Here is a 27,109-nt window from a genome sequence, read left to right on the forward strand (position 1 = left end):
CGCCAACTCGGCCCCCAACTGGAGGGCGCAGAGGCAAGGGGGCACTGCTAGGGGCCCTTACACTCGCTCTCTGACAGGTTTTCCATGTCAAAAAGCCCGACATGGAAAGCCTGCTGGAGACTGAGTATCGTAATCCCAAGGGTGGGATAACCGCCCTTTGGGATTATGGGCCAGCTGCTTTAATTTCCAACCACCAGCATTGTAATAAGGCAGTCGGAAATTAAACCGAGATGCGGCCCAGAAAGGCAGGATGTCACAGTGCAAAAATCGTGAAGCAAATCTTTCAAAAATAATGGTATACCAAATCTAGAGCAAATCTAGAGCATTCTTTCTTTGTTAATGACATAATTCTGTCTGTCTCCATTACTGTCATTTTGCAATTTAGCTCTTAAAAATGTGGAAAAAAAATACGTGGAAAAAATCCAATCCAGAAAAGTTAGTTTTCGAGTTATTTATTTTTAAGTTTAAAGGTCCTTTGCTGTGGAGTGGGCAGTTAAATCCCTGCCAGATCAGTTCATGACTCGTGGGAAGCATGTTTGTAGTACTTTTTTTTCTTTGACAGGTTATTCATTCTCCTACTTAGTCCAGTTGCTGAAAACTAAAGATTCCAGAATTCATACATTTGTACCCGAAATCCCAAGGTTAGAAGCAGTGTTTCATCTGGTTTGCCAGTATAAGGCAGTAGAAGGTGTCTGCATTACCATACTTTACTTGTTGCTCCAGGATCTGCTGCAAACCCATGGAGTGTTCTTTCCTTGAGCTTCTTTTGCTGCACAACATATCATTGGGTTGTTTGATGAAAAATTGTTGTTATTTAAAAAAAAATAAACGTCACCAAATCATTAACATTCTCATTATACTGCGGGATTATAGGCCTGATGGGATTTAGATTTCCGCAGATGGGGTATATGTCACTGTTGTCACGGAGTAACCTGTTTGCCGATATCTAAATCAGGTCTTATGTATCTGTGGTGCTCATAAGGATTCTGATTGTATTGTATTGACATTACATCATGACTCTGTTAAGCGAATCCATGTACGGGTAACCATAGCAGGTGATACTTATTATTCAATAATTTAATAGTAACATTTTGAAAAAAATAATGCAAAAAAGCCATGGGCAGAAATATTTTATCGGATTTAAATACCTGCCCTCATTATTCTGATTCTGCTTTCCTTTCCCTTTCCTGAGTCTGAGCATTTCCATTTCTCAACATTGCAAAAAGTGAGGTGAGTTCCAGCTTAATAATGAGAGCAGAAGAAAGAGGCAGGGCTGAGGCTGAATTAGCACCAAAAATGACCTCCCATCAGACATTGCAGTAGGAGGAGGGAGAGCCTGGTGTTGGTTCAGCCATCCATCCAGATATTTTTTGTAGGTTTATTATCCCCCACTAGAGAACCACCATTCTGAGAAAGAGGGAAGGACAAATATTGATATGTATAAATAAAGTATGTCACAAAGGACTTGTCAGAAGGGCAGCACTATCTCAATTTCCAAATTACTACTTTTCAACTCCTCCTAAGAGACACTTTTGGAATTTTGAATTTTCTCCAAAATAACACAGGATTAGAGTTAGAATAGTAAATAAGCCTCCTGAAAAATGTTTGGGGGGAAGTTGCTCTTTCCCCAAAATGTTTAGGACTGAAGTCAAAGTTTTCAATGTGACCGCCACGCCCACTGCTGCCATGAAGGCTTGTAGCAGCATTTTACAGACGTAGTCCTTGTTAAAAATGAGTGGCCTATTTAGTGATGTACTTTGTTTCTAGAGTAAATATATGTACCAATGCTACCAATTAACCGAGTGCTTTGTCAAATGTAGTAGGTTTCATAACTAATTTATGATGTTCCCACTTGATAAGCTGAAATCTATGGGAGACATCAGAACGATTAGCAGACAATATGGCAGTCAGTAAGGCATGTCAGTGCTGGAAGCTGTTCTGTAGGTAAAACGGCTACATACCATAGCTCTGATTGCTTCAAACTATGTAAACATTTCATTCTGTAGTCCCCTGATTCCCGCCAAGAATTAGCTGTTTGTAATCTACCCCAAATATTCACATGTTATAGATATCCCTGCCAAACATGGCCATTGCTTTAAGACAGTATTCCTTGTTCAAAGCTGATGAATAGTGAACGGCAACAGATAGTAATTCATACTTAATAACCACAATGATTTGAATATAATTATTTGACACAATGCTGGCCGCATCAAGCTTATTACTGTCTGCTGATAGTTTTAAAATAATGTTGTGTTTGGAAGCCATTCATCGGAACATGTTGCTGTGAGGCATTTCCTCGTTCCTGTAGGCCATTGAAAGATAGTCTCTCACTCTTTGTAGATGTAAATTGGGTAGAAGAGTTTAAATCCTTTAGTAATTTACATACATGGCTCCTTTCGTAACAATGTCACTTGGTCGATGCATTTTCTTTCACTCTAGTAGCTAGAAACAAAAAGAAATATAGGTTACTTTTCTGAATTCAAATTTTTTAAAAATCCAGGACGGATGTAAGGCAAAAAGTTAGAACATACAAAACTATGCTTTTAATATTTGTGAGTTAAACCTGGTTGGACTGCCCTACATTACTTTTGTTCATTGGTCATGCCTCCTTCAATCAGTGGTTGATGTTCCATAGCAAATTGTTTGTGCCAGTCGTAAGATATCATGTGGTTTACCTCTCTGGGCGCCAGGACGCCCCTTCGCTGGGGCAGCTGTGCGCGGTACAAAAACAGCTAACATAACATAACATAACATTTACTAAACTCTCTTGTAATGCAGCAGCTAAAAATGCTGCATGGCATTATGTGAGAAGGAGAGAGCAGGACAGTACAAAATCTACAGAGATATGCCACCCTCCTGTCTCCCTAGCGTTGGTGCACAATCAGGCTGCCGAGAACCATGCACACACCGTTCCATCACAGTGTAAAGGTGTCTATGTGAGTCTAGTATGGGTTTTGCACTGGAAGGGTACATTGAGATGTCATCAGAGATGTCATCAGTTATGTCACTGACCATGTCATGAGTGATGTGATATGTGAGGTCATAAGCAGTGCATTGCGGGGACACAAGTTATAGTTAACTCAGGTAACTATAACAGCTGAATTTCACTGGTTTTGTACGAGCGAAATGTCAGTCTAACTATAATGTCCCTGTAAACTTTTTGTTTTTTTCAGTGAATTTCTAAGATTTTTTAAATGCTAATTCCTAACTATAACGTCCCTGTAACCTTTGTTTTTTTTAACTAGCAGTCACGTTTGCAGAATGGAGGAGAAACAGGGCTGGGCCTCTTACCAGCTCTCAGATCTTTTGCTACGTAGGACTTACAGGAGGTAGAAGGAGGGCTTCTTGGCCCCCAAGGTCTCTCTGGAGCCAAGGGGACTTGATCCCCCAACTAGTAGTTCACTGGGAGGCACATTTGCAGAGTGGCGCAGAAAGGGGGCGTGGCCTCTGACAACTTCTCATCTATCCTGCTGTGTGCGACTTACTTGAAGTAACAGGAGGGGTAGTTTGCTCCCAAGGACGTCCTTGGAGGCCAACTATCCCTCCTAATACCTCAAGTAAGTCCCATACAACAGGACTGCTGATATCTGATAGCAGGCCACGCCACCTTTCTCCCCCACTCTGCAAATGCACCTCCTGATGCACTACTAGTAGGGGGATGAAGTCCTCTTGGCTATTGATGGTCCCTGGGGGCCAACTACCCCTCCTGTTACCTCCAGCAGGTCCCACACAGCTGGATTGCTGAGAGATTTTCAGTGGCAATGCCCTCTTTATCCTCCAATCTGCAAACACACCTCCAGGCGCACTTCTGCTTGGGGAATGAAGTCACTTTAGTCCTTAGAACCTCAGGAGGCAAGGGGACCTCATCGCTCCACAAGCAGTCCGCCGAGATGCGTGTTTGCAGAGTGGTAGAAAAAGAGGCCTAGCCCCCAACCACCTCTCAGCAATCCCACTGTGTGGCGCTTACTGGAGGTAACAGGTGGGCTAGTTGGCCCTTAAGGACCCTCAGCAATGATGGGGACTTCATCCCCCAACCAAGAGGACGCCAGGAGGTGCGTTTGCAGAGTAGTGGAGAAAGGGGGCAGGGCCTCTACGATTTGGTTGCTTTTATTCTTCCTATATTTTAGGAAAGGGGGCTGCATGGGCCCCCTTCCCTAAACCATTTTGGGCACCGGGGACCACTTCCCCCAGGGCCCTTGCCTGGGCCATTTTCAGCCCCAGGGATCCCATCCCCGAGGGCTTGCCTATATATATATATATATATATATATATATATATATATATATATATATATATATATATATATATATATATATATATATATATATATATATATATATATATATATATATATATATATATATATATATATATATATATATATATATATATATATATATATATATATATATATATATATATATATATATATATATATATATATATATATATATATATATATATATATATATATATATATATATATATTCCACAACGCACTTTCACCCGTCGTTGCTCCACACATTACGGGTGCCTCATCGGCGCGTGGTGAAACGCGCAGTTACACTCCCAACACTGGTCCGTAATTCCAACAAACCGCTTCATTCGAGTGCATACAACAAAGCCATCCATGGGGTTTAAAGCAGTTTTAAATTATTTATTTTCGCGTTTTCTGCAGCCAGTTTGACAAACGCGTTTCAGCGTTTCTGCCTTCGTCAGTGTCGGTGTCCGGACACTGACGAAGGCGGAAACGCTGAAACGCATTTGTCAAACAGGCTGCAGAAAGCGTGAAAATAAATAATTTAAAACTGCTTTAAACCCCATGGATGGCTTTGTTGTGTGCACTCGAATGAAGCGGTTTGTTGGAATTACGGACCAGTGTTGGGAATATATATATATATATATATATATATATATATATATATATATAAATATAAAAATTTAAAGGAAGGGGGGCCGCACAGCCTCCCTCCTGATGCCTATTTTCTTCCGTGGGACCCCGTCACTGGGGCCTGGCCATGTTCTTAAGAGGGAGTCCCAGGCCATTTTTTGGCCCGGCAGCCCCATCCCACATGGCAAGGCCTTTTTTTAAAACCTTTTTTTTAAATTTTCTTAAAGGGAGGGGGTCAGAGCGGCCACCCTCCGGAGCCATTTTCAGCCCCGAGCCCCATGGCATGGCCATCTCAATGGGGACCGCGAGGAGCTCCCGTGGTCCCAGCTGCCTCCCACCTTCTGTGGAAGCCAGCATTGCTTTTTACACCCAGGGAGCTGCTAAGATGCAGCTCCCTGGGTGTAAAAAGCAAAGTGTGCTCTGCTTTGACCAAAGCAGAGCACACTGTTTGCTATGGGATGGCGGGAGCACATCCCATAACAAACTACAATGTCCCTGGGGTGGGCACCCTGGGACCTTGCTAGAGCCGGCCCTGGGGGGTGGCAGTCCCCAGGGCCATTTACGGCTCCAGGAGGGGGGGCCATGAGGCCCCACCTCCCTTTTTGAAAATAGCCCCAGGGAGGTGGTGGTCCCTGGGGCAGCAGGGGGCATGTGGCCATCCGAATTTCACAAAATTAGCCCCGGGGAAGTGGTGTTCCCTCTGCTGCAGGGGCCTGCATGGGCCACCGCATCTTTATTTTTAATTGCCCCCGGGACCTGGCCTGTACGGGAGCCTATAGTAAACGGAGTGTGGAAGCACGTGCTTCTCTTTTTAAACATTCTCGGCCATATTTGCAGATCCTGCTAAAATGTTTTTTGTGATGCTTTTGTGGCCCTGGGGGTCCTTGTGGGACCCCCTGAACAGGCCTAGGGGGTCAGGGTGTTTCTAACCTGCCCCTTATCTTTCCTTTTAAGTTTTTTCTTGTGACTCAGTTCAACCGATTCAGAAGATGGTTGACAACACTTCCTGTTTTAAAGAGTTGGCAGCCAATCAGATCTCAGGCACAAGATTGGGAAGGTTCACAGATCCACTGCGGCCACAGTTGTATATGTGAGAAACCTTTAAATTTCCAAGGAACTACTGAATGGATTTCCACCATTTAACAAAAAGAGTGCTTTCTGGACCAAGAGCTACCTTTTTGCTAAATGTTGCTACTTTTTTGCTAAATTTTGCTACCTTTTTGCTAAATTTTGCTACCTTTTTGCTAAATTCCGTTCAGCAGTTCGGGCTGTAGCCGTGTATACAGTTTCCTATTGAAATTAATATGGAGAAAAAGTATTTTTGGATCCTCTCTTTTTCTCAGCCCCTGCTTGACTGATTATCCCCAAAACTTTCAACACAGCAGTTGAAGTGAGTGGCGTATTCGTTTTGTAAATTTCTCGAACGATCCGGCAAACAACGCCAAAAATATTGGCAAATGAAAAAACGCTCTTCCGAAGGAAACTAGGTGCTAATTATACCTACCTACTTTATATAGTAAAGTAGGTAAATACTCCTTTGAGCATAAATAGCAAAGTTGTATATAAACATTAGATATAGAAGTCTTTGCAAGAGTATCTAAAGTTTAAAAAAAAAAAAGAATTGATATGATAGGTGATATTTTTGTCAGCAATTTTTAAACAGTGATGTAGGCTTTAGTAGAAAAAAATGACACTAATTCAGACATAAACAGTAATGTCATACTCGTTATTTACTGTAAACATTATCCCCCCTTTGTTAGGGTGTGCCCAATAGTGATTTCCACCTACTAGATCATGCCAGGCATAAATGCTGCACCTCCAGTCACCCACTTCAGAACAATTCTGCACCTGAAGAAGTTCAGAAAAAGAGTGGACCTGCTTTCTGCGACCTGAGAATAGCCTGAAGGACTAGACCTGCTCTCTCTTGTCCTCAGGACAAAGAAGTGAATTCAGAGGGTCCAATTGCAGACCTCTTGGTCAAGCTACAGGGATGCAACAAGCTATAGGTGGTATTTCCTGTAACTGCCCAGCTGATCAATAACAACTGGTCCTGGACTGAATCCTGCTATTGGCCTGGCCTCTGCCTGACACCCTGTGAGTCTCTAAGTGCCTCTCCTGAGGTCCTGGGGGCCTTTAGAAGTGTACTTCTGCAGTGGATTATGATTTAATGGACTAAAGTCAGAAGTATCCTACCCATGCTCCATTGTGGTCACCTGGGTCCCATCCACTGCGATCATTGATTATAATTGGCATTTTTCACTTCTTGGCACTATTCCTACTTCAAACTTCAAAAAATCATATCTTCAAATCCCTTATTGTATTTTTCTTATTTTGTTGTCATTTTTATTCTTAATTTGTGCTCTGTTTTTCTGATTCGTTGTGGGATTTTCATTGTTTTGCATTTTGATTTTATTACTGTTTTAGTACTGCATAGATATTTTACACATTGTGTTAAGTTAGGCCTGTCTGCTCTGTGTCATAGCTACCTGACAGTTGAGCTCAGGTATATGTAGTGACTTTGAGGATTCACTGTGACAAGGGTTGTGGTTATTCCTCGAGTTGGGTAGTCATTCACCCCAAATAATAAGATTTCTTACAGTATGAATACCGGGATTCACTACAAAGAAAAGTTCATATTGAGAAATACCTTTGTATAGAAAGCACTAGAGAGAAAAGTAATTACAACAAAACAAAATAAGATTGCCAAAATGACAAAAATATTAAAACACATTAATTTTGAGATCAGGTAAAGAAAATTAAATATATAATTATAAATGATTAACGTTGCTAAGGAATAACGGAACGTTTAGTGCAAGTGATAAATTCAAAGTATTGGTTTGGAATAAACATAGGATTATAGGCAAAAGGTTACTGTTAGGTTCAATTTAGGGTTAGAGTAAATTTAGGAGAAGGTCGATATAAACGAATATGATGTAGCAGTTTTGGTTTTAGAGCCTTTCCATTGTTAATTACATTATGTTTGGGGTTTTCTGTAAAGGTAATCCTGTGTAAAAGTATTCTTGATAACGTAAGCGAATCAAAAAGGCGCCCGACACCATTGAGGCAATGCAAGAGTAGAATGAAAGCTTGAGTTAAGTTGGAGACTAATGTGGGTCTATGGTGATGCAGTGAATTAGAAATCCCAACACTAGGTGATCTGCTGTCCTTGACCAATATCGAGTTCTATACGTATGTCCCTAGATGTATTCCTGCTTGTAATCCACTTCCAATCACTATGGGCCTGATTTACAAAAAAATAGGCATGTAAGTTAGATCTACCTTTGGAGCAGATTTGCGTTTTTTTGGTATTCACAGAGGTTACCAGGAGCACAGCGTTAACGAGCACTCCTGGAATTGTGAGTTTCATATTAGCATTCCGAAATGTACATTTTTATATTTGCCCGTCTAAAAATCCCTATGCAAGGACAAATACACATGCTAACTTTTTTTTCCTTTCTCCATTAGGAAACTATCTTTCCCTTTTGGACAATCACTGCCCAAACACATACGCCAATTCCCATGCCTTAAAGATGTAGGCTCACAGGGTCCGATTTGAGAAAGAACATCATAAAACTTCAACTGAAACTTCGCAATGGTGTGGTTTTATGGCTTGCAGCACCCACAAAACTCTTCCAGAATATGACGGGAAATATGTATAAACTCACAGCTTTCCAGGCAAAAGCATGGGAAATTTTGTGAATTCCATTTTTTCCCTTTTTTGGCGGAGGCATTTTTCCAATGTGCAATGGTACACAATGTACAATTATGTGTTGTAGGATTCTAGTAATTTTGTCCAATGGCACGATTGTTGGGTTTTTTCTCCGCAATAAAAAAATGTCAATTCATAAAAACATTTCTCTCCAGCACCCACAGATTTTGAGAGTGCTCATTTGCACCCTGGTAAGGAATTTACTCCTATGCTCAACAGGTGTAAATATGTAATCTTTTCCCGGTTGGGATGGGATCAGAGAAGATTTTCAAGGGAAATCCCGCTTTGGAACATCCACGTCCCAACTCCCGTGTGTGATTTACTCATGGATTACTTTATGCTTTTATGGGTAATGTTTGTCGTGAGTTGATGAATTTATGACTGCAAGTTCGTCGCTTTGAATACCTTGCGGACGTAAATGAGGACATTTACAATATATGTCAGTCTTTATGCCTTTGTGTTTCCAACCCACAGTGTTTCAAGATAATCAAGACCTGTTTGTTTGCTTGGCTGGTTTATCCCCATTGTACTCCTCATTTAGGGCAGATTAACTCCGGCTAGTCAGATTTAGGGGCAGAATTTGGAGCAGAAAACCTTGTTTCCGTCCTCATGGTGTCCCTGTACCTAAATCCTGCTCACTCGTGATTGGGACGGTAGAGAGATGACCACGAAACCAGTGGATTCCACAATATGTGCTTCATGTTATCTTTGCAGGCCCTCGCCTTGCCTTGTATTTTACAATGAACATTGGGGATCTTCGCTCTGAAACATTGTACTGGAGCATTTAAGAGAAAGGGAGGCTGATCTGGCCATACAGCCATACTGTATGATATGGAAAAGATAATAGCTCTGATTTACCTGCAAACGTAAAACCATAAGATGTTTGACCCATATCAATACATTTCAGCAATGCTGATGTTTCAAAATCCAGCACTCTTATGTTGACTTGCAACAAGCTGATGTATATCTTAAATTTGATATGTCATGATTCTTGTGGCATTTGTTGCCAATATAAATAAAATAAATCTATGAAATGTGATAGATTTAAACACATGTTCGCCCGCATGAAATAACAATTTGGAAAATATAGGAAGAAAATCATACCATCAAAGTGAGAAAATCCCTGGAGCATTTGTTGTTCACTTATCTACCCTTTTTGAGATACGTGTAAGTGACCTTGCTGGAGAAATAGGAATGCCCACTTGCTGTACTTTTTTACTTCTCCTGATCCCATATCTCGTCACTTTCGAGAATGGATAACTATTCTGAGAAATGTCTTTCCAACTAAAATGACACTGTCACTATTCAGAAAAACCTGAATATCACAACTACCACAATTATTTCTTTTTCACTCCTATTATTTAGAAATTGGTTTCATTTTGAGATCATGGCTATGTTGATGACTAATTTGTGGGCTCTCTAAGAACTGAGCGATGGGACCTCAAATTGCTTATTAAGAATGTCCCTGCTTTTTAAGAGCACAAGAATTCTTTAATCATAGCACACTTGCACGTTGATCTGGGTATTTTCTATGGCAGCTGCGTTGTTGCTCTATTGTTTCACATCAGTACTGTGGTATGTACTTCTTCTGTTTTCTGAGTAGACAGTATCTATTGATTCGACACTGTACTATCCTGGCCGGGTGTCTGTGGTGCCTGTTCAGTGAGAAACATGCTTCGCTCATGTTATAGCCTTAGTACAAGGCACGATGCAGACGGAAATCCTAGTAAGTAGGTCAGCCCCTCAATGTGTACCTGCAAATCAGGATTAAAGATTTGCAGGGAATCTGAAGTGTATTGGAGTATTTTCGCTTAGCCAAGCTTCTCACTGTTTAACTACTCTACGACAAGAACGTGCCCTAGTCCCAGGAGTTTGCACATAGTTGTGACTCACCTGCTTATGCGCATGGGCAGTGCAGAGGTTAATCTAGGCGGTAGCTGGCAGGATGTATGATAAACAGGGCCACTGGAATTATGCGATTGTGCAGCCACGGGGATTTTCGCATAATTATAGATTTGCCGCATTTGCCACATTACCCATCGTCTGCCACATAATCTACAGATTTTAACAAAAGCAAATTTTTGTTTCTAGCTCAAAAAGTTTAAAGGTTACTAAAAATCTGATAATATGTGTTGCAGTGCAGTGGATCGCCCTATGCAACGCTGGACTGCACACCTGTCTGTTGCTTACTGCTATATTTGGATGGTACTAATAAGTTGTAACCAATGCCCAGAGAGTGTTACCAGGTTTAAAAATGATTAAGTAATACTACATGTGCTGCATATGCCACATATGTTGGACCTCTCCTGCCTCATAAATCCAGTGGCCCTGATGATAAGAAAAATGTTGATAGACCTGACAACGTCTGCCCCTTCTACTGTGTCTTTTTACCAACTTGGCAATAGCTAATAAATATCTTCTTACCTACTCCTCTTATTGACACCGACTATTTCAGGTGCCCTCTTCCCAGTGGTGTAATGTAGGCCTCTGCTGCCCCTGCAGTGGTTGGGGGGGTTTGACCCGTTCAGAAGGCCCCCTAAGGCAAACTAATTTGTGGGAGACTTGGGTTCCTTGTCACATTCTGCGGGGAGGTATCATTTTGCATTACACCACTGCCAACTACAAAGTGAAATTAAGTCAACTGAGGCTTAGGAGTCACTTGAGCTCAGATCTTATGCAATTGCCATTGTGTATAAGTTGGCCATTAAAGTGCCTCCATTATCTTGTAAGTGAACTGAGTGCTTCTATTACACCGTTATGGCAGAACTGAAGAGCTTCTCCTGTGGATCAATACAATGAGAGTGATGAAGACTCTCCAGAAGAAGCCTTATCTGATGGAAATAAGTAGGGTGAAGAACAGACAAGCGTCCATCGTAAGCAGCAGATCTCCTCTGTAGTAGCAAGAGTGGTTAAGTACACAGTGGCACCATAACAAGAATGCAGACGTTTCCATCTGCCAGCAGGATTCTAGATGCCTCAAATCCCACCATGATGCTGGCCTCTAAGCACGCAGGGTAATCGCAGGCACCTCGTCAAAGTTGATTCCACCAGGGTTAGCAAGAGACCCAGCACCAGGCAGAGGTCAACAAAGCAGTATATAAACAAACCGGAATATGTAGGTGTACTATATGCAGGTGACAAGGAAAGGAAATTCTTGGCCGAACCTTGCTTCCAGTATGTACAGTACAAGTGCTGCAGGCACTGTTCATCGGACACATTCACAGAAACCCCTTCAGGAGTGCAGAAGGGTGTTGACTAGATCATCATGAGCTATAGTGTCGAAGGGTGTTGACAAGATCATCATGAGGCATAATGCAGAAGAGTGTTGTCTAAATCAACATGAGGCATAGTGCAGAAGAGTGTTGTCTAGATCAACATGAGGCATAGTGCAGAAGAGTGCTGTCTAGATCAACATGAGGCATAGTGCAGAAGGGTGTTGACAAGATCATCATGAGGCATAGTGCAGAAGAGCGTTGTCTAGATCATCATGAGGCATAGTGCAGAAGGATTTTGACTAAATCATCATGAGGCATAGCACAGAAGTGTGATGTCTACATCATCATGAGGCATAGCGCAGAAGTGTGTTGTCTAGATCATCATGAGGCATAGTGCAGAAGGATGATGTCTGGATCATCATGAGGCATAGCGCAGAAGTGTGTTGTCTAGATCATCATGAGGCATAGTGCAGAAGGATGATGTCTAGATCATCATGAGGCATAGTGCAGAAGGTTGTTGCCTATATCATCATGAGGCATAGTGCAGGAGGGTGTTGTCTAGATCATGATGATGCATATTGCATTTACAAAGGGGTTTCAGGTGCATATATCTGTCTACTGTCTAGTGCTAAAGGAAATCTTTTCATACTCCCCGTGGAGCTTGGGTCTCCTATTTGTCTTTGTTATTGTGGTGAGATTTTTCCCTCTATTAATCAATGACAACAAAGTACACAGCTGTCCCATTGCTCAATCACCTTGTTAAGCGTTATGAAGGTGCCCTCTATGTAGCAATGACTGTGCAGGTCACACACATGCCCTATTGCTTCCCTCATCCCACGTCCAATTGGCGATCATTAAGAGGTAGGTTGACCGCAGGGAACATATGAGAACATCTGGATCTCACTTGCAAGGCTGTTCAAAGCAACCCTCCCTGCATAGGCAAATACACTCGCGCTCCAAGAAAGCAATGAGGTGTAGGTAGGAGATAAAGAGATACTGCAGCAAGTGGAGGCAGCTCCTTGGAGGTCAAAAACTGTCCAGCACTTTGTTGTAGGGCCTACAGCCTGCCATTGAAAGGGGGAAGGGGGAACCAAGTGGCCTCACCCTTGTTCCTGAGAGAGAAAGCTGAGACTTATCTCAAAACTCATCAGGGCCAGCGAGATAATAGCCCTATTGTACTTGTTTATTTCACAAGTTGAGTAAGATGTTGTCACACTGTGAGCCTGCATCGGGGTTGTCCATTCAATTGCGAAGTGATTTTTTAAGACTCACTTGTAATCAGTAGCGGTCGGCAGTAGGTGTTTCTGTAGGGCGGTGACGTGGGCAGGGGGAGGGGCAGGGTGGGGGTAGTAATGTATGGATTACGGAGTTTTACAGGTAAGTAAACATTTAAATAAATAAAACGAATTTCGTTGCGCTCACTGTATCACAAAATGTGATGCAGTGCGCGCAACAAAATACGTTTTATTTATTTAAATGTTTACTTACCTGTAAAACTCCGTGTTCCATACATTTCTACCTCCCACCCTGCCCCTCCCCCTTCCCACGTCACCGCCCTACAGAAACACCTACTGCCGACCGCTACTGCTTGTGATTATCACAATATTAAGGCCCAGATTTACAAAACTGTCAAACAACACAGCACAGCACCCATAGCTTCTGAGTTGCATAACAGGGAGAGAGCAGGGAAGTGCCATATCTACAGAAATATGGCAAAATCCTGCTCTCTCCATAGCACTGGCGCACTATTAAACTGCCGAGCGCCACGCACACACCTTTACGCCGTAGTGTGAAGTTGTCTGTGGTAGTCCAGTATAGGTTTTGTACTGGAAGGGCACCATTCCAGTACAAAATACTATGCTTAGACAGACTTTATAACGTTCCCCTCGTGGGATGTGTGCTGTACATTGCAGCACTCATGCATATTCGGAAAAGTTAGGAGAAATAAAAACATTTCTCCTTTTTAATTCCAGCTCTCAAGTGGAGTTATTTTTGGGGGGCAAAGTCCTGTCTTCAATTGTTAGTTTATAGGGTTTTTCTCCAAAAGCCATTGGTAGTTGCGCAGAAATTATGCACCACCCATGGAACACGCCTTTCACACAGAGTAAAGCAAACATTTTGCGCTGTAAAGTAAATGAAAAAGAGGCCTCTTCGCAGCCGCGTAACTTTTGAGACCAAAAACTCAGCTTAAAATATCTGTAAATCTGGCCCAGAGTGTGCAGGGCCGGTTCTAGGATTTTGGGGTCCCTGGGCAGAAACGCAGTGTGCGGGGCCCCTCTAATTTGCATACAGCCTTACACATTCAGAGAGAGCTGTTTGCATCTCAGTAGATTTCCCTGGTCCTGAAGCGTTTTTTGTACAGACCACTCCGGGTTGCAGCTCCTCCCTCTCAGCCAGCACGTATAAGCACCTCTCAGCAGCTCATAATGGGCTGAATGCGTGAGAGTTGCTTTTCAAAAGGTAGGTTTAAAACTGCTGCAGGACAATGGGCGCCCTATGGTGCCTCTGAATGGGCAGCAGGACAACCCTGCAAAAGGTGTTGCCTTGCAACTGTGCCAAGAGGAGGGCCCCCTTCCGCTAGGTCTCGCGTCGCTATACCATGGTTGTGAGGCCTAGGGGAGGGGCCCCTCCTGTGGGCACAATTACAAGGAGCAACCTTTCTCTCAAATTAGTGATTCAGGGGTCAGGAGCGGAACACGGTGCTGTAGCCTTGCTGTGACACACTGGTGTGGGGCCCTGTGTTCGTGAGCTGAGAGCGGGGCCCTGTACAGCTGCCCACACTGCCCATGCCTAGCGCCGGCCCTGAGAGTGTGTGGGTGAGGTACACCTTCTTTACTGCAATTATCTGCTTGCTAATTCTAACTGTTTTGTCTAGAAACCATTAGGTGTGCATGAGAATGCCCAGTGACTCATTTATATTCTTGAAATATATGGGCATTCTCTCGGCTTCGTTAGGACTCAAGTCAATTATACTTTTTAACGTTAATCAAAATTACCATTTAGGATCGCCGCTGGAATGTTGGTAATAGTGACAACTAGTTGAGATTTTAGTAGACCTGCTTAGAGAAAGCTGCTGTGAACGAGATGATTGTGGCTCTACCTCTGAGCCAGCCCAGCATCCTTTCTCCTTTATATTGGTATTTCTCTGCCCCCCACTGCAGGATTCAGTGTCCCTCCTGGAGGCTGAGGTGTGAGGTTGTGTGTGATGCAAGGGCAGGGGCATAGTGACTACTGGTGCAGCTGCTGCAGTGGCACCAGGGCCCAGGGGTCTGAAGGGCCCAGTGATCCCTAATTATTGTGTATTTCACAGTTCAGTCAGCGGGCGGAGGGCACCTTACTTTCTTGCACTAGGGCCCATGTCACGCTGGCTACACCATTGCGCAAGGGGTAATAATAAACAGAAATGATGTAAGGCCCATAAAAAGCAACAGCGACATAGGAGTTGACCAAGGATGGCAAACTCACTGGAAATTCCCTTTCTTTGGCCATTCACGATAACTCAATACAACTGCACCATCTGAGCTGCATTTCTTGCATGCATTGACACCAAAGCACAGCCATTCTTTCTACTCAGCCCTTTGTTTCCACATCATTCGCTTATAGGAAGTGGCATAGAATAGTACAAGTGACATGCAACTGATTCACCTTAGTGCAATTAACTATGATGGTTTTGTGTCATTGTCCAAACTACAAAGTAACAGCATTTACTTACTGAGAAATTGTACAGCCGGATGTGTACACATAGTTGCCTGTGTAGCGAAGATCACAGCGCACAATGTTGTTGGAATAGTCGCTCTCTGGCACAATGTAGTTCGGATTGACACTGACCTGTGGATGAAAAGCACAATTGCATCCTTAGTTTTAGACCAGGATCCCCCATGCCTGACTCCAAACAAGCCCCTTCTATCTAGCATCTTTGAGCTTCAGGGAGGTGTCTGCAATACCTTCAGGACGTAGTTTCCAGGCTTCACATCCGTGATATCGATCCACTGGCAGTCGATATCCGCATTGTAGGTGTCATAACAGCCAGGACTCAGGCCCTAAAACAATTTCAGATGTAAATGATTACTTTTTAGCAGAGTGGAGGATGTTTCACACTTAATTCTGTTTGTGCATTTCAGGTGAACCCGGAGATTTCAGGCGGCCCTGCGCAGCTCGGCCCATAAGGCCAAGTTTTCCAGTCCAAACCGTATTTCACAAAAGCAGGGGTCCCTTAAGGTTCTATCATCACGCCCATACTTTTCAACATCTACATGAAGTCTTTACCAGTACTGATCAATAAATTTCACCTCACGTGCTACAACTATGCAGATGACACGCAAATGCTCCTTCAGCTGGAATGCCCCAAAGACATTGGAAAATCACCAATTTTCAGCTGTCTCAGAGCCGTGGATCAGTGGATGACTTGGAGCCATCTCAAATTGAATGCTTCAAAAACTGAAATACTCACGTGTAGCGATTGGAAAAATTACAACCCCCTTGTCGCATGGCCTGATGAACTGGGATCACTGCCTAAAGTATCGAAGGAAGTAAGAAACCTCGGAATGACCATGGACACCAAGCTGTCGATGAATGTCCAAGTGGATAAACTAGCAACATCAAGCTTTGCTACTATAAAAACGCTGCAACTAATTTTCCCTCATTTGGGATTTCCACACAAGGTCCAAGCTATCATCTCCCTTGTTCTATCCAAACTCGATTACGCCAATAGCCTCTACCACGGATCACCTTTAACGACCATGAAAAGACTACAATGGATTCAGAACTCGGCTGCCAGACTACTCTTGCATATCAAACCACGAGACCACATCTCCCCTGCCTTGAAAGCCCTGCATTGGTTACTGGTTGCCAGAAGATCCACGTTCAAGCTGCTTTGTATTACCCACAAAGCAATACATGGAATAGGACCACTCTTCATCAGGAATAAAATCACCAAACACATTCAACAAAGGAACTTCCGCTCTAAAGGAGCATCTCGCCTCAAAATCCCACCATACAAGAAAAAAAACATGGGTGGCACATCATTCTCTGTTCAAGCAGCCAAACTATGGAACTCTTTACCCCCCAACATAAGATCCACCTTATCTTCAGAAAACTACTCAAGATATGGCTCTTCCCCACATAAGCACCATACGGAAAAATACATTTACAGCATATCCCTCAATATATAAGCATTTGTTTTCACTATAGATATGTACCTATCTTTATGTATTACTTTATAAAACATGTAAAATAATTATGTTAAGAGAAAAAAAAATAATAATAATAATAATAATATTAATCAATCAACGAAAATCATCTTTGGTCTACATGTACATACTTCCATTGTGCATCTATGTACCTTCCATGTACTTGGATCTGTGTGTCTGTTACTTTTCTCCTGAAAAATCATATTCAATGCACTACCCTATTTCTCATCCTGTGCCTCTATCAATATATTTAATCTAAATATACTTACTTCCTTTATGTAACTATATACTTTCAATGTACTTATGGATCTATACATTTATCACTTTCTTCTAATTTAGCATTTCCAATGCACTAGCCTATTTCTCAGCCTATACTTCGCTCTATATATCTTCTAGCCCAACCTTCTGACTCATCTCAAACTTCTTTCTACTACTCCTTCTAATGTACTACCCTATCTCTCATCCTATACATCTATCAATATATCCTCTACATCCACTCTCTTTTATCCCAAACCCCATACCACTACTATGATCGCCAAAATAACCCTTTCTAGACTCTCTTCTGCTCTACCCCTCCTTGCATCATCTGACACCTCTTTTTACTACACCGATCCCCTAAAACAAACCTTCCTAAACTCTCCCCTCTGACTCCTTCCCTCAAAAACTCCTTTTTACTCATCCAAAAGCCTCTTCCTACTGCTAAGACCTTAAAAAAAATCCTTCACTCTTTTATCCCTCCACTATCCTTTTCAAACAAAATTAACAGACTAACATGTTCACTTCTCAAATTCCATATTCCATATTCAGCTATACTAATATACTGCCCAAATAACTGAATAACATATCTACTACTCAAATTACTTCATATTTATACTATACTAATTTTCAACACTAATCCTTTATGGGTTCCGGAGTGGCGTGCTACTCGCCAGAAAAGCGCTTCAACACCCATCAGGGGTAACAAGTACTATATGAATGCAAATCTTTCTTCCCCTTTTATCCATCCGCTATCCTTCTCACTCTATGTAACAGACTAATATCCACCACTGAAATTACCTCATATTTCACCATATTAATTCACCACTAATCCTTTATAGGCTTCCTGAATAGCATGCTTCAACAAGCGAGCGATAAATAAATACAAACCTTTGTCCTCCTCTATCCTTCTGCTATCATTCCAAATCCAAATAACTGACTAACCTATCCACCACTTAAAATGTACTTGCATGTTTCACTATACTAATTCAACACTAATCGTCTATGGGTCCTGGAGTAGCGTGCTACCCGCCGAAAAAGCGATTCGAAGCCTCGTCAGGGGTAGTAAGCGCTACATAAATGCAATTACAATACAATTTGTGACCATGCTAATTCAGGTCAGTGAAGTACGATTTGGCTAAATTGTCTTGGAGGATAAACATGCTTGACAAAATCAAACCAGCAAATGCAGTTTTATACTAAAATGTCTCCCAAAAAAATAATTAACTAAGCTGACGAGAGCCACTTCAGGACCTTATTTGCAAATCTTTTTTCGCCAGATTGCACTAGGGTGGATCTGGGAAAAGTCGCATTTAGAGCATTGGATCATTCTTGTGCAAAATGGGTCATAGGTGCAAACTGGTGTGCGTAAACACGTGTTTCTCCAGTGCAAATTTTGGGCCTGAGGCAGGTCTGGTGCAGATGGTAGAACACTCTCACTACACCCCCACCAGATACCTCCCGCCTCTCCAACATGGCCATGGCCATATTCCCACGGATCAGCAAGACCATGGCCAGAGGAGGTTCCTTCTCCTACCTAGCCGCAATGACCTGGAACTCCCTTCATCTGGATCTCAGGCAATCACCCTCACTGCCTCAATTCAGGAAGGACCTCAAGATCTAGCTGTTATACTGAAATGCAGAACGCCCCCACCCCCCCAGTGCCGTAAGGTCTCAGGATGACTAGGCATGCTCAACGAGAACTTTGATTGATTGAAATAGAGTCCTGCCACCCCCACCTTTGCCTGTGGCTGTCCTGAAACCGCTTCAATGGAAGTCACAATGTGACAATGGACAGATTATTCACAGGATTGCTTTGCAGACCCCTTCCTTGACTACTCTTTAAGTGCATTAGCACTTGAGTACAGATTTACTTTCCCACCGTCCACTCAGGGGTGGAATTGTAAATGTCAGCATTGATACCATGCTAGATGTGGGTATGGGGAAGGAAGCCTGTTGAACGCCCACATCAGGGCTCCATCACAATGCCTACATGGAAGTGGGATGGGTATGCCCAGACAAGGGTCCCTGGCTCACTTTTCCACTGGATACAAGCTAGCCTGGCTGTTAAGGGGTAATACCCCGAAATCGGTTCCAGGATGCTTGTTTCCGTTCCAGGGAGGACCTGGCTTGGCAGTTCAGGCTGGACTTTTTGACTGGGGCTGAATGTTTGATTTATTCAGCATTCCATCTATCATTTGTTGGCGTATCACTTACATGGAACAGGTAGCACGTACAGCATGGCAGTGCAGCTGGAACACACCCTCCACCTTGTGGAGGGATGCTCTGAAACTGAAAGGATAGCATCTGCAGGTGCTTCCTGGACTTATCTCTACCCACAGGTCACGGCTGGGAATTAGGACTTTTGGGCTCTGAAGCTGCCGGCGCCCATTTGCATTTATCATTTTGCCCTTTACAATTGTGCACAAGTGGCATTGTAAATTGGGTATTTTGGCATTACCCCCATGGGGGAATAAACAGCTTTAAGGTACTTTTCAGAGATTAATACAACTGAGTGAAGAATTGGAAGTCGGCATTATCTCTTTCAGCAGTTTGGTTCATGGTGTCTTGTAGTATTGTTTTTTCTATATTTTAATGCATATAGAGAAGAAACCTAGATTTCAAACGCCACAAAATGGTGTACATAGGGAGAGAGTAATCAATCAAATGATTAAGTTGGCCTACGGAGCCAAATGAATACCATGTGTAACAGAAGCAGAGAAGGGGGACTGGTGCTCAGAGTAAAGATCGCACTAAGATCCCAGATCCCTATGGTGTGTAGGCCCTTGTACTGAAATGTACTGGAATAGGGGCCTCTTCCAGAGACGTGACAAGTCTAATTTAAAGGGAAATGCTCTTTGGCAATCTATGGGTATAATCTCAGAAGGTTAATTTCTCAATTTTTTCATTATTACACCTTTGTTGCTCCGGTATGGTGATTGATAGACTTGCCTGACAGATTTTGCTAGATTCTGTGCAAGAAGGATAAGGACTTCATCATCACTGCTTTATAAATAATATGACACGTTTTGAGGATAGTACATAATTTCAAGGGCAAGATGTAGAGAGCGGTTACAATCATGATTGTGATCAAATTTGCATTACCATTTGAAGAAACATCCACAGGACAATTTTCCATGGCCACCTTAGATGTACTGAGATTACCATTTAAGGTACAAAATGGAAGAAACAGATCATGTTCAAAAGGGCTTTAACAGAACTGGTGAATGGTATATTATGAGACTGGCGAGATAGCAGTGATCTCAAATTTGTGAGAGGCAGGGAGCATAGTGCCATTGGGATAAAACCAAGATGAACAGCTTTACTTCACCCTGCCTCTCTTTGTATTCCAATAACAATTGATCAGTAAATTGAATGAGACCCACAACCTTAATCTGGGTTATAAGTAGGCCACTTGTATTAAAGTTGTCTGTGGAATATAAACTGTGTTTAGGATTCTGTAGTTTTGTCATTTCTAGAATTTATCTTGTCATGTACGTTAGGCTAGTCCGGCCATGTATGTCCATTTTTACATACATTGTCACATCCACACGACAATAACGGTCCTGAAGGGTGACATTTTACCTAGTAGTTAGTTCTGTCCCTTTGCAAGAGGCTCTTGGTATATTATGAAAATATTGCTGTACCTCACGTACATAAACATATCCCAGGCATAGCATATTTACTCTGTATAAGGGTCACCACTTTTTTTCATCCTTGGCCAACCGCAAGTTGTGCATGATCACATTTGTTTAGAAAAGCATAGGTGATTGTTTCCAAAACATGTATTATTTTTTTTCAGACATTTATGATTGTTTTCAAAATATATTGATTCTAGAAGAAACCCTGGAGTGTCCACGCTAGTATATAAGACCCTCATTCCCCAGAAAAATTAGAGGAAAATTCCTTGCAAGCTGACACAGGGTCCTGCATGCTGATTCTTTCGACAAGCAGCGGTCTGAAATCCCTTGCGGTGTGTCATCCTTGGAGCAGAGAAGGGGTCCTTCGTTCTCTACCATCAGGTGAGGGGGTTAGAGCTTCCCTAGTGGATTCTTGGCTACATACACATATGCACATATACATGCTACACCTACATATCTAGGCCAGGTACATTTAGGCAAATTACATAGGTTTCGCATTGTAGGAGTATTCAAATGCTTCTATTTGACCTGAAGTGTATATGTTCATCTTTTTAGCATTATTGAACAAATGTATCTTCTGTTTACCATATTAGCACTTGCAATTTTTTTGTATGCTTCTGTCTCCTGATTGTCGCAGCAAATATGTTTTACACAGGACTGTCGCTGGACTAATAAACACTTATTGAAAACATCCTAATCGCCATCTTGTGTATTTCCTGAGAATAAGAAAGCACGAGTAACTTAGCAAAAAGTGTTGTACTGTTTTCCACTGTCCCTGAGGAATCATGGTTGTCATGTTCAGTGGTTGCCAGAAACTACCTACACCACTGTAGAATACAGTGGGGTGGTAGTGGCACTGTAGAGCTAGCTGGTCTAATAGCTGACATATCCTGTTGGGGTGTCCGGAGTCGGTTTGGACACCAAGCCCTCAGTTTCGGTCATCCAAATCGCACAGCTCCTGGGGGATTCCTAGGAACTGCACGACAATCTAAATGCTTTAAATAGCAAAGTTGTGTTTTGTCTTTATTCATTTTCAATTAACAGTTCACTACTCATTTAACCATATTTTGTATTTACAAGTTAGCTGATCTAGATAATACTTAGATCTAGATACATTTATCTTAACACAGGAGACAGTTGAAAGAATACACTTGATGTCCTGTGCCGCCGTTTTCAATATCTCTCTATATTAGTAGTTAAGCCTTTGAGATATCTTGTAGTGGTCACTGTTACTGAATGCACATCAGGGGCCATATTGCCAAAATTGCACTAGGAGCAGTGCCATCAAATGTTGCTACTATAGTACATTTTAGTATCAGAGAAATGACTGCACGAGTGCTCATTGCTATTTCTGTAATAATGACTTAGCACATCATATTCACCTTTGCACTTGTGCAAACCCTTATCAAGAGAATGTGCTCCAGCATGTCGAGTGCCCGGTTGATGCACCTCATGTCCACTCCTCCTGAGTGAGGCCCTTAGGATTTGGTATGGTGTGTCTGAGAGTCCATGCAGGTTCTACTACATTGAGTTGCATTTACTGACTGAACTGTTCCCATGGGAGTGAGGGACCATGGTCCATTTCAAAACAATGTGCATGGTTATCTAGGTGTGAATCCTGTCCGTTCCTTGTGCTGCGTTCACCGTAGTTGCTCACACGCACCCCCTTTCCATCTGAAGCTTTTTGAATCCTTTCATTTGTCTCTGCTATGTTTCTTTCATACGCTTTCAATTTCAACTGTGAGTGTCAGGCTTGGGTGCTGTGGGTGCTAAACGCTCTTCTGGTTTTCCGGTTCGCACTCTACGCAGTGTTTTATGCCAATCATTTATCTTGGTATTATGTGTCCAGCTTTTTTTTCTTGTCAATGGTTTATCGTAGTGTTCTGTGCCCAGTTTTTTCTCTTGTCAATGGTTTATCGTAGTGTTCTGTGTCCAGTTTTTAGGTCTCACCTAGCCTTGCAGCGTGCATGCCCAGCACGCTTTGCGAGGGCTATTGTGATCGAGGAGATTTCAGAAGGGGACTTGAAGCCCCGTCCATCATTTTCATTGCGTCGCATCAGCGTTTATGCTAAACGCTGGCTTTCCATTGAAAAGGCTGCTTCTTGCTTACCGCCCTGTCTCCCTTTTGGACGGCCCATCCGGACTGGGTCGTTAGCTTCACAGCTGACGTGAAGACATTTCTTATCTATAGGGAGCTTGTAGTGGCGGATCATGTTTCCGACAGCTTTTTTTTCGTGATGCACAAAGCTTGCGTGCGTGCACGCTAGTGTTGGTATGTTCTATTTCTAATTACAAGGGGAGTAAGTTAGGGTACGTATTCTGGGCATGACTCTACACAAGTGTTAACATTCTTGACTTCAGAATCGCACAGTGAGTGGGAAATGGGTCAGGAGAGTGACAGCTTATAATTAGTTGTCTTTTTCACCATTGTTCAAGCGGTAAAGATGTTAGCACAGGCTTTGAATACAGACTGAATTCTGGAGGTTTCTTGGGGTAAATGCAAATCGCACAATAATTCCTCAAATGGCCAACATATTTAGCCAGATCGAATGCTGAAAGTAGACCGTTACCTGTTTTGCATCTTATGGGATCTCAATAAAATGAAACAGATAGAAAAACTTAGCCGAAAAGTGGGGCCATCAGTTGCCCTGAGACCGGCCTGCGAATCGGCGTTTAAGAGCTCTTGAAAGACAAACACTCTTGTTGACTCAAGCGCCTTCCCTCATTGAGGGTCACAGCGCTCTGTTTATTTAGTTATTTTTTTTACTTCGGAGCGCAGCGCTCCCTTAGGGACACCGCGCTCTGTGTATGTATTTATCTTGTCTCCTGCACAGCAGTCGCGCATCCCTAAGCTAATTTCAACGTGCACACAGCCATTCTGGAGAGTACTGGATCATAATTATACCCCTCATGGACAGTGCACTTTGCAATGCAATAGGTGTTGCTTTTGGTAGTGTAAATAACAATGGCTTTTAATTTTTCTAAAGGCATTGCCATTTACAAAGCCAACAGCTCAAAAATTCGCAGGTGCGAGACCTATTGCATTGTAAATGCTTATTTTTCTTGTCAATGGTTTATCATGATGTTCTGTGACTAGTTTTGTTTCTTGTCAATAGTTTATCATAGTGTTCTGTGACCAGTTTTTTCATGTCATTGGTTTATCGTTGTGTTCTGTGTCCAAATTTTTTTTTGCCAATGGTTTATCGTAGTGTTCTGTGACCAGATTTTTTCTCGATGGTTTAATTTGGTGATCTGTACCTATTTTTGTTTTGTTGTTGATGTTTATCTTGGTGTTCTGTGTCCCTAGCTCTCATCATTAAGAGTCCGTAAATCTAGGACACTGAGTAAGACATGGCCACTTCGTTTCTGTGGAGGAGAACTTTTGTCTTGTTGATGCCTCTCGATGTTCCAGGACAAAAATGTAATCTGACATGCTTTGGAACACGTTAGAGAGAGTGGTACTCGCACAGCAAGGGTATTCCTTAAGATGAAGACTTGTAAAGAGTTTTCGTGTGCAGGAGGGTGGAAAACACTGTCTAGCCTTGCAGTGTGTCAATAGACCTAGTAGAAGAAGCTCTCCCGCCTAGGGAGAGAACAACCCAACGCACTACTTTCACAGGACCGAAGGTCTGATTCATTACTTCAATTGTGAGGATATTCGTACTCAAGATGAAAGAATGTTCAAATGTATGATTTATTCACATCCATATCAGGATTTCAATATAGATGGTACATGACAATAATCTGTATTCCACACGTATGTTCGGGTGTGTTATCACATCACACAGCCCAATGCATTTCGGGCATGGCCCGTCGTCAGGGGAATTACTCTACAAACAAAAACATACAAGAACCAAATGAGATGCGCATGTAACAATATCAGCAAAAACCAAACTAAAGTCCAAACCCAGTCAATGTGTGTTTGAAACCTAAGACGTGCTCGACTACATGAGCGTGACAGAGAAGCGAGAATACATGACGCTGTGAATGAAACTATAGCCTTAAGACCAAAAGTCACCACCGAACCCTAAACCATGGTGAAACGCTATATATAGTGACTACTTCAATCAAACGGGTGCACAAGATAGAGTATATCTTCAGTAATCCAGTATTCACCACCAATCATGCAATAAGAAAACGAGTCCCCGAACGTGGGTACTTACTCGTGTGGATGTGACAGCGGGACTCCGAAGAGTTCCACGAGGTGAACGCGCAGTGAGAAAGCAGGAAGTCAGAATATACACGATAGTGAGAATAGAGATAGGACTAAACGTGATGAATGGAGTGTGGGGGCCATCTTGGAAGGTGCAAACCAGTAAGGAAAAAGTAAAGTGGACAGATCAGAGATAATTCAACAAAACAAGATGACAAAAAGAATCACAAATAACATAAAAATTCAATACGATCATTGAGACCCAACGGGGCCATCGTGGACAGGTACCGGATCCAAAAGTTCTCTCTCTTTAGTAGATGGTTCTTGTTGTTGCATGTGATAGGAACTTGTTCCAATATTTGGAATTTGAGCTGAGCCACTGTATGTCTGTGCTCAAGGAAGTGGGTGGCAACGCTAGATTTTTGATTTTCAGTTCGAATGTTGCTTTTATGTTCCAAGATTCTCGTGCGGATCATTCTCTCAGTGTGGCCCACATAGCATTTGCCACATGGGCATTTAAGAACGTAGATCACATTCTTGCTGCTACACGTTGCGTTGACCTTCAACTTGATAGGGAAACCTTTCATCGGGTGGTTCATAATATTGCCTTGGATGCTGTTATGACAGTTGCTGCAATTGTAGCATGGTTTAAAGCCACTGTATGTCACTGCGGATTTGGGACTGCTGGTGTTGTTCAGAATCTCTTTCAGGTTTCTGCCCCTGGTGAAGGCAAAGATGGGGGGTTCTGAAAATAAACCATTGAAATCAGACTCATGTGTCAAGATAGACCAATGTTTACGAATGATCCTTTGAAATTGTGAAGAGGCTTTAGAAAACTTAGAGACTACCACCATACGTTCGGTGGGGGTCTTATGCTTCGGTTGTAGCAAAGATGCTCTACTGAGTTTCTCACTTCGCTGGATAGCCAAATCCAAAATAGGGGTAGGGTATCCCCTTGCGCGTAAACGTTCAAGGACAATTTTGATCTGAGTCTTGCTCTCATCAGGCCTGGAAACGATTCTTTTCACCCTGAGTATCTGAGCATATGGTAAGTTGTTTTTGAGTCCCATCCGGTGGAAGCTATGATAATGTAGGGTAGAGTTTCTGTCTGTGGGCTTGCGGAAGATTGTAGTGGACCAGTCTCCCACCTCTCTTAGTATTTTCACGTCCAGGAAATGGACGCAAGATGTACTATGTTCCCAAGTAAATTGAATACGCTGTGTGACTTGATTCCAAGTGTTGAGAAAAGTAATAAGGGTCTCATTAGAACCTGCCCAAAGTAAAAAAATTTCGTCGATATACCTCAGATATAATCGACCATTTTCTTGCCAAAGGTCTTGGGAGAGGATGTGATTCTCTTCGAAGATTCGCATGAAAATATTGGCATAGCAAGGAGCAGCCGAATTTCCCATGGCCGTACCGTTAAGCTGTAAGAACCATTTGTCAGAGACGGTGAAATAGCTATGATATAGCGTAAACAAAGTCAGTTCCATCAGAAATATTTTCAGATCATGGTCAATGTCAGAATGGGCCAAAGTGCTCTCAATTGCCTCAATACCCCCGTCATGGGGGATTGACGTATAAAGGGAACTAACGTCCACGGTGCACATGATGAGATGATCATTTTTTAGGGTATTCATGGCTGGTTCCAATTTCAAGATGAAATCTGTTGTGTCTTTTACAAAAGAATCCGCTGAGATGACAAATGGTTGGAGGTATTTATCCAAGAATTTTCCTACGTTTTCGTGAATGCTGTTTCTAGTAGACACAATAGGTCTACATGGCGGATTGGACGGGTGTTTGTGTAGTTTTGGTAGTAAGTACAAGACAGGAGGTCTAGGATTAATGGGTGTGAGATATCTTTTAGTTTTATCGTTGATAGTGCCATTGGCACTATCAACGATAAAACTAAAAGATCTCCTGTCTTGTACTTACTACCAAAACTACACAAACACCCGTCCAATCCGCCATGTAGACCTATTGTGTCTACTAGAAACAGCATTCACGAAAACGTAGGAAAATTCTTGGATAAATACCTCCAACCATTTGTCATCTC

General features: G+C 42.4%; 1 protein-coding gene across 1 annotated transcript in view; it reads right to left on the reverse strand.

Moving 5' to 3' along the window:
• Positions 1 to 436: 436 nt before the first annotated feature.
• LOX (lysyl oxidase) overlaps positions 437 to 27,109 on the reverse strand; it is a 108,408-nt gene continuing 81,735 nt past the window's right edge. The window contains exons 5-7 of the mRNA XM_078675563.1: positions 15,760 to 15,855; positions 15,528 to 15,643; positions 437 to 2,442 (exon numbers count right to left, since the gene is read on the reverse strand). Coding sequence (XP_078531689.1) covers positions 2,436 to 2,442; positions 15,528 to 15,643; positions 15,760 to 15,855 — 219 coding nt within the window. The 3' untranslated portion in view covers positions 437 to 2,435. The remainder of the gene's footprint in view (positions 2,443 to 15,527; positions 15,644 to 15,759; positions 15,856 to 27,109) is intronic.

This window comes from Lissotriton helveticus, chromosome 2_1 (genome assembly GCF_964261635.1).
Source record: "Lissotriton helveticus chromosome 2_1, aLisHel1.1, whole genome shotgun sequence".
Taxonomy (NCBI): Eukaryota; Metazoa; Chordata; class Amphibia; order Caudata; family Salamandridae; genus Lissotriton; species Lissotriton helveticus.